The 13,453-nt window shown below is 40.2% G+C and overlaps 1 protein-coding gene across 2 annotated transcripts in view; it reads left to right on the forward strand.

Annotated features, from left to right (window-relative positions):
- Positions 1 to 1,222: 1,222 nt before the first annotated feature.
- Positions 1,223 to 13,453, forward strand: part of ephb2a (eph receptor B2a) — a 38,567-nt gene continuing 26,336 nt past the window's right edge. For both annotated transcript variants that reach the window (XM_036142182.1, XM_012855600.3), the window contains exon 1: positions 1,223 to 1,357. In XM_036142182.1, the coding sequence (XP_035998075.1) occupies positions 1,285 to 1,357 (73 nt within the window). In that variant the 5' untranslated portion in view covers positions 1,223 to 1,284. The remainder of the gene's footprint in view (positions 1,358 to 13,453) is intronic.

Consider the following 13,453-nt stretch of genomic DNA (forward strand, 5'->3'; position numbering starts at 1 on the left):
CAAGTACCGATACTGAGTATGTAAATGACTTAACAATATCATTGACCACTAACAATGACTGATCATCAAGGGCAACGAATTCATGCAGTGCTTCAGTTATCTTTTCTCCTTCTTTTTCTTTTGGAGGGTCAGCAAAACAACCTCTTGATGTATTAGCATCCCTGCCTGGTATACAGTAGCGCGTTGTTTTTACAAGTACGAGCATGAGTAGGCCCACTTGGCGCTGATATCGGCCTGGTCCAGTCCGCAATATATATATATATATATATATATATATATATATATATATATATATATATATATATATATATATATATATATATATATACACATATATATATATATATATATATATATATATATATATATATATATATATATATATATATATATATACACATATATATACATATTCCCCCTACTGCGTACCTGTTTATATTGATTCATTTCTGAATGTGTTTTTGTGCATGTTTTGCTCATTTTACTAGTAAAGTGAGGACCAAAAAAAAAAAGGTGAGTGTGCATGTTTTACTGTGAATTCACAGTTTCATGGCTTATAGAACATAGGCTGTATGTTTATTTAGGTGTTTTTTTGTTACACTTGCACTTTATTTATGTTTATTTCTAGACTTTATTTACAATTCTAATTTGTTAATCTGGCAGAGGGCGGTTAAATATGGCGGTTCTGCACAATGAGTAAATAGCAATTTGCTAAATTTAAGAAGAAATGCAAAACATATTAGTCCATCACACACACACACACACACAGACACACACACACACACACACACACACACACACACACACACACACATCTATCTATATCTATATATCTATATCTATCTATATATCTATATATCTATATATCTATAGCTATATATATATATATATATATATATATATATATATATATATATATATATATATATATATATATATATATATATATATATATCAGGTGAAAGATAATAAAATAAAATAAAAACACGTGAAGAAAAATCAAGCAGTTTAATTATTAAAGGCTCCTGGGGGTCCGGTTCCTGGTTCGGTTTTATTCCTGTTTTCCTCTCGCCGCCCCCTCCACTTGGTCGCTCCCAAGCCGCCGCGCAGCAGCAGCGATCCCAGCCATGATCCCTTCTGTCGCTCATCACGCCGGAGATAACGCTCCATGTCTCTGAATGAATTCACGGCCGGTGTTCCGCTGCTGGACGGCTGCTGGACGGATGCATGGCTTTCTTCCTCCCTCCCCCTGCTTCTGCTTCCTTTTGTTAACTTTGCTCTCAGATGCCTGGACCGCTTCTCATGATGGATGTCGTTTGTTTTCTGTGGATGCTGCCATCGGTGTGGGCTGTTGAAGGTAAGCCTGCGTCTGTGCAGCTCCTGTCTGAGCCTGGAGAGAGCTGCACTAAAAATGTTGGATCTGCTTTTTACACCAGGAAGACGCCTGCATGGGAGAAACGTCCAACTTTAGTTATAGGAGACTTTACGCACCCAAACAGACCAGGTCCACAGAAGAAAAAGATATAAAAACGCTAAATAAGCAATAAATTACAACATCTAAAGTAAAATTCATAATATGAGAACAGTAAAAACAAAATAAATTTTGTTTTTACTTGTCTCATCTTTTTAAAAAGATGAGACAATATGTTTAAAAAGATTAGTCTTTAAAAGAGATTTAAAGGAATTGAAGCTGGGGGGGGGATCAATGCATTTATTCTGGCTTCATCTTGTGCATTTTTATTATTGGTATCGTTAATTTGTATTGTTTTATACAAGTTTATTTTACTTCAACATGGGAGCCTATCCGCCTACATTTTTAGGTTTTTAGCTTTGGGGCCTGCCAGCTTGTTAACTGAGCATATAAAGTAACTCTCTTTAGCATCCAGGAATATGGCCCTAATGAGAATAGGCGCAGGAACAAAATATTAAGGTTATTCAGTGCATCCAGGGCTGCCTATAAGTAAAAAAATAAAGCAATAAAATATGTTCTATAGGCCTACACAAGGTGACGTTTCTTTTGTTAAATGAGTTGTCTGTAAAGAAGGAGACATAATTTAATGCTTAGGAAATCCTGTAAGTAGGACATTATAAATTATTTGGTTAAAAAAAATCGTGTCCAAACTTATGTTTTAAATAAATCTTGAAAGCAGTGGTTATTTTTGATGAAATGCTCATTTATTAATGCTCTCTTCCGTCTTTGGAATAGTTAACAGAGGATTTTAGAGTACATCATCTCTTGCTAGGGTTTTCCAGGACAAACTGGTCTTACGTTACACCAGGTGGATCTTTACAGACGGGTTTCTTGTGCTGAACCACTTCAAATGCTTGCTTAGCACCAATTCTTTCTGTTTTGATGAAATTACTGACGTTAATTTGGAAATATATGGTTCCATATGGACCACAAGTCTTTGCTTTAGAACCGTTTTTTTTTTCTGGTGCTTGAAGTTAGTTGGTTGGTGTTCTCTGATGGAGTTAAAACATTTATTACATGTTTAAATTTACCAGGTTAGTTTAGCTTTTAGTCAGCCTGATTTGAAAAAAGACAACAACCAAGCAAACAATAAAAGCAAATAGATTCAGTGTTAATAACTGAACAACTTTAGCTTGTCAGCTCTTATAGTGTTGACACGATACTAAAATTTCACGATATGGATACCCAGGACAATATTCGATACTCAATACCATTTTTGATACCACGGGGATAAATAAAGACAAATAAGTAATGGCATAAAAAATATCTTATTAACATAAAAAAATTAATTTTTTCAATCTCAACATGGAACGTGCTTTCTCAGCAGAATCACAAACGCTAGTTAGATAAGTGTGCAAATAAATAGTTAATAAATAACCCAAATATAACACATTCCTAGTAGCATGCTAGCCACAGCTAATCACACAACATTAATGCAGTCTCCCTAACATCAGTAATACATTTAACATATTAAATTATTAACGGGAACTTTAATGTACTAACCTGTAACTCATCATGAATTACAGGTTAGTACCAAGCAGCACAACAAATCAAACCTTTAAAGCACTGTTTGCACACAGGCTTGTCAAGATCTTTGGTTTTCCCTGCTTTGTTTGCCTCGTATGCTTAATATTTAGTATCAGTACCATGACAATTTAGTATTATTTCAGGATACAGTGTTTTAGTATCAATATTTTTGACCCTAATCTCTTATCCTTCTATGGATTTAATTTCTTTCATTAGGCTGTGGCTCAATGCAATTACGTGATTGCATTGATTAGTCTTGAGAGCCATTTTTGTGCATTTTCAGTTTATAAACCCAGTTTGTATTTATTTAGAACTGTTTAATATCAGAAGTTTAAGTGAACAAGTTCTGCTCAAACTGATGTGTGATTCTAAAGCGTCGCCAGTCAGGATTGTGAACTATGTTTGCCAATTCTAACTTAGCTAAAAATCTAAATTATGAATTAGACACTAACACAAGAGAAAGAAGAGTAACAAAAACAGACACAGTTTTCATGGGGGGGCGGGGTGAAAACTGCAAGCATTTGGCAAGAAGTGATCACAAGACATTGGTGTCGTACAGCACCAACAACCACGCACTGACTCATTTGTAAAGGCAGTTTAGAGAAACCACTTTACCAAACAATCCTATTTTTGGACTGTGGGAAGAAGCCAGAGTACCAGGAGAGAACCTGCACATGCACAAGGAGAATCTCTAAACTCAATGCAGAAAGACCCCAGGCCAGGATTCATACTCGAGACCTCCTTGCAGTACGGCAACAGTGCTAGGAAATCTGCTACAACATTAATAGATAAATGTTAACCACGGTTTTCACCGTCCATTGTGAGAGCATTCACTACCGTGTTTAGTGCTCTCCGTATCCATCAGGTTACCCCGGGGTAGATGTTAGAAACAAGTCCAAACAGGGCAATGGAGAAGGACTCAAAATGTTCTAGCAAGTTATTCAGCCTCTCATAAGAGAAAGCTTGCCAAACTGTGGAAGGACCACTTTAAGGAACTCCTTAATCAAACTTTGAGGTCCAGGCTAAGAATGAATAGTTCCTTATCTTTTGCAGATGATGCCAACACGATTGAAAAGCTTTCAGCAGGAAACCCTTCTTCTATGTCCCATGGAGGACCAGACAAAGCTGGTGGAGTTCCAGACTAATATGCTGGTCCCAGGGCAGGAGGGCTTAAGAGGGTGTTCCAGCCATTGGAAAATTACTTTGTACCAGGGTTTTGGAAATGAAGCTCTGCTTGGTTGTTAAACGTTGGCTCCAGGAGGTAGTCTAATCCAAATGTGATTTGTGAACACGGGAAAAACAAGTTAGGATGCATCGGGAGTATGTGGCACCACAGCCACTCTTACCGGTCATCCAGTCCCTGTAGAAGCAAAACCAAGAGTGGTGTGTTTAGCAAACAGTCATTTCCAGTGAAGGCTGGAAGCTTCCATAGCTACGTCTGCGTCTTATCGATCGTCTTTGTTGTTTACACTGATTGGACCATGAGACGAAGTCATGAAACAGAAGCTCTGGGGTTTGGAACTAAGGGGCTGTAATTTGTAATTTTTATTAAGGATCCCCATTGGCTGTTGCCGTGGCAAACAGCTAGCTTGCTTCGCTAGCTGTAGCTTTGCTTGTTGCAGTTGATGTTGTTTTGTTGTGAACCTCAGCATGCGTCGTTGCTGTTTGTAACCGAATGGCCAGGATGAGGTCATTGATCTTGACCAGAAAAAGTCTAATGTTATACACAGGTTGGGGAATACGTTGATGTTGCAAGCAGAGGGATTTTAGCATCATTCAAGTAATGATTGGAAGGAGAGATGACTGGGCAGACCTGGCCTTCTTCTTCAGTACCGAAAGTGCCGCACAATTCCCACGGTGCTTCGTATGGTCTTTATTAGGAGAAGGATGGAGATCCTGGATACTATCAGCTGAAATAGGTGTTTTTTGTGGAGTAGTAGGAGGTGGCCTTAGACATAAGCTGTGTCTCAATTCGTAGGCTGCGTCCTTCGAAGGACCCAGCCTACACAGCCTTAGGAGGACCCAGCCATCGGAGGATGCTCCGGAGGATCCTCAACCGTTGGTAAATGGTTGAGTTGGTAAATGGTCTAGCCTTTGAAGCACTTCCTGGTTGCGACACGACGTCATCATGTCTACCCCAAGCCCGGGAAAAACAGCGCCAGATGACGAAAAAATGGATATGGAATTTTTTTTTAATTTTTTTTATTTACTTGTTATTGGAGGAGGACAGTCGGTTTAGACGGCTTCGGCGGCAGCAAAACCGGCGATGAATTTTTCTCAGACTGGGAGAGTGCAGTAGAGAGGTAACATTTACCTGCTATTATTTTCACCCAGGGGCCTGCTACTGATCATAATATACCAGTTATTATTTTTTTTTATTTATTTTTTATTTTTTTTTCCCCAGTGTCCTGTCTAGCAATGTGGCAATAAAAATTGATATCTTAATGCCAAATAGAGCTCGACAGATTTTACTTTCACAAGTGGAGCAAACAGCTTTCGCCATAATGCTCCGCTTGATTTGTGCGTGTAAATAGCTTTATTGTGATTCCTGCAGGGAGAATTTCAAATTATATGGACACTACAATGGGAAAGTAGGAGAGTAAAAGAAAAACAAGAAGAGAAAAAAAAAAGAGAAAGAAGAGGTGAAAGAAAGAAGAGATAAAAGGAAGAGAATGATAAAACTTCCTCTGTCTGCTCCATCACCTGGAAAGAGACACAAAAAGAACAGCACAACCAACAGACATAAAGCAACAGATACAATCGTGTAACACCTTGATACCATTGCTAAATCATATGTATTATTATTTAAGCTGACATGTGTAATGTGATACCTAAAAAAAAAAGTAAAAGAAAGTAAATAAATTATAGCCTTTCTGTATATAAGTGAACATTTAAATATACCAGTTATTAAACAAACGCTTGTCAGTAGATTGACGAATATGTTTAAATATAAAGTTTTATATTTATTTGTAAGACTTGATATAAGCTTATGTTTGTAACTTTAGTAATTTTAATTGAATAGTTAAATGTGTACAAACCCTGTAAATAACTGACTTAAATCACTACTTTCACGATCACTAAAAAAGCGCGCAAAGCACCTCGGGAAATCTTATGGCAGGCGAGGCCACTAAGGATGGTAGTGGTGCATCCTCAGAATTCGGGGAAAAGGAGGACGCATTCGAAAGCTGCATTTTAAGCATCCTCAGAATTTTTGCCAAACGGGACAGCCTCCGCGCATCGTTGTGACGTAACCGGCCTTAAAATGCGTCCTTCGAAGGACGCAGCCTGCAAATTGAGACACAGCTATAGACTTAAAATGCTAGGAACCAAGAGGCGCTCTGCCTTTCCATCAACAGTAGACAGCACAACAGTGTATCGGACTCAACCTTGAATTACTTTTTTAAGTACACACATCTCTCCCATCAAAAAATGCTGTTCTTCTTTCAAAGATGAAATCGTAGATCCTGAGAAAACAGATGTGAGAGCAGCAGCTACGCCTGCGTCCTCCTGCGCTGCCATGTTTATGTTGTTTCAGCTGTGGGCAGGACACGTCCCGCCTTAAATCATAATAATGCAGCGTGACAGGGCGTCTTGGGCTAGGTTGCTGCTCGGACGGCAGAGGCGGGACAAGATGGGTTCTCCTGTGTTTGTGAACTCACAAATACTGGGAAAGTTCAGCAAGAAAGGGAAGGGAAAGCATGTCGGTCATGCTGGACATTTAAAGGGATGAAGACAGTGGTGTTCTCAGAGGACATAAGTACAGAGGACATAAGTCTTCAGAAGATTTTTTAAAGGTAGACCTGGGAACTGGCAGATCCTCCCACCATCTAGCTGTTACAAGGGGAAATACTCTAGATATGGTCATTGTCATCTGTAGGAGATGCAGAGTCAGACAGTATTTGTGAGATCCGAACTTGGTCCTAATAGAGTGGAAGATTATTTTGGGATTAGGGGATAGGGGTAAGGATTTGACTGAGTTTAGATGAAGGCAGAGTTAGGCATGTACTGCTACTGGCTAGGTTATGGGTTAGGGTGTGGGTTTCTGCATATAAACAGTTTCTCAGTTGTTCGGGCTGAACTCTTTTTCCCTAAAATCCGTGACATTGTTCCTAGAATCGATTGTCTCACCTGAATGCAGACACATGCACTGATAGACCCCTGCCCTTTTTCCTGGATAACAAAAATAGCCCAATCTGCTGGAACTCAGTTTCTTTTTCTTCTTTCATCAATATTTAAAAATAAGAATTACCGTCTTTGCCATCAAGTCCCCTAAAAACTGTCATGGCATTTGACGAGCATTTATTTGGGTTCTTGTGAGAACGCGGCACCGCCCTCCCCCCTCTAAGCCCTCCCCCCTCCTCCGCTTAGCCCTCATGCCATCCTGAATGCCATGTTATTTATTTGTCTTTTCAATTTTTATTAGGGTAGAATTCAGGCCATTGTTAACATTATCTGCTCATGGTATATTAATATTAATATTGGTAACAGTATAGTATTACTGTACTGCTTCAACTTAGTGAAAATACTAAAATAATGTATTCTGTGTTCTCAGCTTTGCAGAAGATTCTGTAAGTCACCACTGATTGTTATGCAGCATTGATTTATTTCATTTACAAATTTTGCAGCAAAATGCCAAGAAAAGAGAGTCTACAAAAGCTTAAATATATCCTGCTGGATTTTCTTTTAGAAATAAAATGTCTCTGCACGTGCTTTCAGTCTGTCAGTCTGAATCCTTTGTGCATCTGATTTCTCCCAGTTTGACTTTGGGGACTTTCCTCCTATGTCCAGCACTGATGTTCCTGCACACCTTATTTCTGTTACTTTATGGTTATCCATGTACGCTCTGCCCACCTGTACCTTACAACATGCTATTATGGGCTGTTCTGTCCCATGGGCATCCATGTATGTCCTGCAACTTGGCTCCTGTCTGCTGTGGTGGTTGCTGGCTATTGCTGTAGGGCTAAATGATTGTTTTTCTGCTCCTGATCCGTTCGATTCATTTAACATTTTGGTTCACTGTGTGTGTGTGTATGTGTGTGTGTAATCAACATAATGCGCTTCTGGTGACACTTTTAGTAATCTCTGAATGCAAATGTGCAGAATCATGATGCAACAGAGAGCAGTCTTACCCTGGAGGCTTGTTTTTTTTCTGTGTGCTGATAAATAATCCATTTGAAGAGCAAAAGAGTTGAAGCACATGACTGAAACAGAAACTCATTTCTCCATCATTACATGGGCTCCTTATTCACTCTGTGTTGTGTATTTGGAACATGGGAACACTGAGCAAAAGGAAAAAAACAACAACCAAAGTGTAAAGGTTTTGATAAACATAGATGACGTCCTGGTAAATACTTCAAAGCTCAAACACACTGCAGGCAACATGTCATGGAGTCTCATTGTCCACTGATGCATAAGGTTTGCTGTCGCATATATTCACTGAAGCATATTTGATTTCCCAAGGGGATCAGTAGCTTTAGTCCATGTTGTGTCTGCTTAGTCAATCTTTAACTGATGATCACATACACAAATCCAGTCCGCAACAAGAGAAAACAAGGGCATTAATGTAAAAGTCTAAAACGATTTGGAGGTCCTCAAATGTTGCAGAGCGTCTGCAGCATGTGCTCCAGACCTGCAGGGCTGTTCCAGACAGAATCTCTTGTAAAATGTCCAGAAGATTAGCGATTGAGACAATGCGAGCCTGGAATATTTAATCATCCGAAGACGGAGTAAGCTGGTTGGGGCTGCTGGCCGTTTCCCCGACGTTGGTTTTCACTTGCTCATTTTGTTTCCCTATTTAGCCTTCATTTAACAAGGTTAATCCCATCAAGATAAAATATTTATTTTACAAGAGAGACCTGGCCAACAAGGCAGCAGAAGAAGATCCGTTGGTGGTTGATTTCGAGTATTAGGAGCAGAAAACTGGAATGATTTCATGTCTACTTTAGTTCGAACTTTGGGAGAAAAAAGCTGCAGAAAATCCAGTGATTATAGATTGTGGCATCCTTTTTTTTTTTTTCTTTGCTCAAAGACAAGACAGGTAAGATGAGGGTCTAAAATGGTTTTATAAATGACTGAGACGACGGCCACTCAGGGACAGCCAGTTCACGTTAGCATAGAGTATTCAGTGATGAGTCTGGGGGTAAATAATGAATCTCAGTTACCGTCTAGCATCTGGAGACAGTGAAGGGAAGCATTAACACAAACCACATCACCGTAGTCCATTACAGGTGAAAAAAGAAAAAAAAAAGAAATTTCCACCTATTTTTATTTTGCAGTAAAATATTAGCAAGTGATTAAAATCTCTAATACACACATTTGTTCAGATATACTGATTACTTTTCCTTAAAAGTCAAGTTATCATCAATCAAAATTCAGTTCCCAGCACATGTCATCTCAAAACAATTTACCCTCAGTTCTACCGAATCATCCAGACAGATTAAAGGTTTTCTATCTAGGGAAACCCAGTGGATTGCATCGAGTCATTGACTTGCAGCTTTCACTCCTCCTGGATAACCAAGGAGCCACAGGGGACAGTCGTTGGCATTGTGTTGTGTTGATGGTTTTGCAGCAATCCCTCATACTGAGCATGCATGAAGCGACAGTGGAGAGGAAAACTCCTCTGTAGCAGGAACCAGAACCAGGTTCAGTTTGAACGGCCACGACCCACTGTTTATTTTTTCACACACTGTCCAGGAATCAGGGGCTGCGATGTTTGGAGCCGTTGGCCTTTTGCTTCTTCTCTGTTGGGGCAAGGAGCTGAAGACTCAACGCTAGACATATGCAGAATAACCATAAAGCTCGTCATCAAGTTCAGCATTCTGACAATGTCAGTTTATGCTTCACAATTTTAAACCTCTTTTATCATCCTCTCCTGGAAAATATTCCTCTACCTAAATAAAAGTTAAAGCAGGAGTGCAGAATTAATGTTGGTGTAAAAGTGCGACGTGTCGTATTCCTTTTATAAGCAGGCTGCATGTCTGACAAACAGACACAAATATGCATAAAGATGTTTGGAGACTTGGGATCTTTCTAACTGCCTTGTTGCTCCACAGAGGACATTCTGCAAAGGATGTTTGGTCTCAGATGTAGCATCTATTTGTTGGTATTGCAATGATAGATTGCTGTTTTACATAAAAAAAACATCCCTGCCTGTTGTTCAGACAGCAGAGACTTCCTTTTGATTATTTTTCAGTTTCTTCATCCACAGATATGGACAAATTTGTTTGCATCCGTTTTTTTTCTGAAAAGCTGAATAATTAGGAGCATTTTATGTCTCAGTAGACTGGACAGCCTTGTTTGGACCCCTTTAGAGACTTCAAGCATTTAATTAGCCATTCAGATGATTTAAAGGAAACACACAAACACACAAGAATCCATCCAATCCCGTTGCAGTATTGTAGTTTAAGGCGGGACATACATCTGGGACGAATGCAAGAGCTGCTGAGCCCACAGCCGAACCAACACCAACATGGCAGCGGGGGAGGACGCACACGTAGCTGCTGCCATCACACAATCTGAGTGTCTCTGTCCAAATAAGCGCACCTTGACAAGCCTAACTTGTTGTGGTTTCTCATGGCGCCTGCGGCTTACATAATTTCCGTGATTGGCTAGAACCATCCTTTGGTAGGAGGGCACAAGGAGTCAGCTCGGAAAGTTCGGCTGAACGTCCCTCCTTTCCCCGGACGGATTGGATGGGAGCAGACCCGGATTGATAATGTGCAGAACGTAGACAGCTACACATTATAAACCTGACTGGCCAGGTTACCTGGCCACTCTGAATGTGGACGAGAGAAAGTGAAGGTAAGCTCTGAAAGAAGCTTATCGATATCCACATTAAAGGTTACTGACACCAGATTTTCTCCAAGCAGATTCAGAATCTGCATCAAAATTGTCTTTATTGCCAAAAAAAAAAAAAACCCACAGGAACAAAGTTTAGTTCAGGATAGCACAGCTTTTACGACATAAAGGAGTAAAAACGACACAATAAAAACTTTTTTTCAGAGTTGGAGCAGTGAAGTGTGGTAAATAGTGAAAGTGAAAGTCTGAAGGGGAGTGATGGCCTTCACAACTCATGGGAAGAAGCTGTCTTTGAGTCTGTTAGTTCATGTGCTGATGGTTCTGTACTCCTTTACTGAATGCAGTGGTACAAACAGGCTGTGGCCAGGGTGGATCCAGGGGACAGTTTAGGAGGTAACAACACAGACTGGACTCTCCAGCTCCTTTTAAGCTTCAGCTGAGGAGCTCAGCCCCATCTCCCAGGGAGGTCCGCTGGCCAGTGGAAGACAAACACCAAAATAACTCAACACCACCCAGATCCCTGACACTTGAGTCCAAGTCAGACACTCCAATCATCTCCTGACCACATAAAATTCAGGGAACTGTTTCCAACCCCTAGGGCGTGGACACAACAGTGAGAGCAATCCCAGGTGGATCAGATCAATAGTTGGACATCCTGCAATGAAACGTACAGCTAGTGTCAGAAACCTCAGCCTGAGTTCTGTTCATGGGTCCTCCAGCAAAAATAAAGATCCAAAACATTCTTCTAAAAGCGCCAAAGAATGGCTAGGAAAAAAATTAACAACTCTTAAATGGTCCAAGACTGATTATTGGACAGACAGGGATCACTTGTTGACAGTTACTGTCTCAGACGGTGCTGCCACAGAATATTAAATAAGGATACCATTTTTCTTTTTTTCACCATGCCAATTTTTGTTTAAATAAATATAATTTAAAGAGCAATGCCATAAATCCTCTGTGATTTCTTGCATTCATGCTTTGTGGAAGGATCACAACATATTTGTCTAGATTTATCACTCACCTATTAATATAGTGGCTCAGATTTATTGCCACAAAGCAATAAATTTGATCGCTTCCGGACTTTAACGAACGGCTCCTCATCCAGGCCATATAGAGATAAATTAATCAATACTGAGTGAGATCAATGAGAAGCTAAAAGCTGATGTTACAAAGGAATTATTTAGCATGTTTATCTCCTGATCAAGACAGATGCTTTTCCAAAACTAACCACAACGGAGCATATGACTGGGCTTGAGCATGAAAGCATGAGCTGGAGGCTTAACAACCACCGCCGTGACGTGAAACAAAGTAAATTTTGGTGATGCGTCTCTGTTGGTTTGATCTATCATGACATATATTATGTGATGCGGCCTAGCCGGATTATGTGTGCTGGGCTTAGTTGGCCCACTCTCTCCTCCTCTTTGGCCTACTTTCACTGAAACATGCAGAGGGATGGAAGCACAAGAGCTCTCCCTGTTATCCGTGCAGCTGAACTGCAGGGACAGATGGAGTCACTGGGACCAAAGAAAGTTATATTGCTTGTATTTCTATTGTTTATGATGACATAGTAACATTTTACAAAGCCAAGGCGTCGTGCTGCAAACTAGGTTTCAGTTTGGACACATGACCAGTCGTCAAGTTTATATAAAACACCAAGAAAAATTGAGATTGTAAAACAGCAAAGGGACCTGCGTGTTCCTTCAGGTGATTTTCAGCGGTATATTCTGCTTGAGCTGCTGGGAATGATAAAAGTGTTGTCACGAAAGGAGGACATCAGATACTAATGCACCCCATCTCTGCAGGCCCGGGCTGTTCCCATTTCCCTCTCCATCTCTCACCAGAAGCTCCAGCTGTGCCGAGCCCACATGCATTTTAAATGTGGAGCTGCAGCGACGCCTTTCATTATTAACGCCCGCTCACTAGTGTGTTTAACTCTCCTTCCCTCTGATCATGACGGATCTGTTTCCACGTGTCCTGCTCCGCTGGGAAAACGTCTCCAAACAGACAGTCGGAGGGGGGTGTATTTGTCAAAAGATTTAGATCCCGCGTATTTATGCATTTTTCATCAAGAGTGTGACTTATCCCAATTTCATTCAGCCCCAAACAGTTATCCAGTCATGTAAAATTAGTCTCGAGTCACTGCTTTTAAAACGTATTCATTTATTACTGTTTAGTGAAAAAACATTGGTTTTACTTGCAGCGGTACCCTATATTTTATTTCTGTAGTTTTACATTTCAGAACATGCTGAAAATGTGTATAATGATCTAACTGCTTTTATTTAAACTGAAAATTAACCGTTATTATGATGCTGCAGTTAAAATGAGAGAATACTTTGACTGTTGTGGTTACAATATTTCTTTATTTGTCGGTATGTTGATGAATAGGCGCAAAAAGAAGAGCGGTTAAAATCAGAAATCACAGTTTTAAAGTCAAGATATTCAGAAAAAGAAAGGGCCGACAGTGGCTCAGGAGCTACAAGTTCGTCCTGTAATCGGTAAGTTGCTGGTTGGAACCCCAGCTCTGTCTGTCTCAGTCGTTGTGTCCTTGGGCAAGACTCTTCACCCGCCTTGCCTGCTATTGGTGGTCAGAGGTGGCACCGATTGTCTGGCAGCCTCGCTCGGTCAGTCTCCCCCAGGGCAGCTGTGGCTACAATGTAG

Source organism: Fundulus heteroclitus, chromosome 1 (genome assembly GCF_011125445.2).
Source record: "Fundulus heteroclitus isolate FHET01 chromosome 1, MU-UCD_Fhet_4.1, whole genome shotgun sequence".
Classification (NCBI taxonomy): domain Eukaryota; kingdom Metazoa; phylum Chordata; class Actinopteri; order Cyprinodontiformes; family Fundulidae; genus Fundulus; species Fundulus heteroclitus.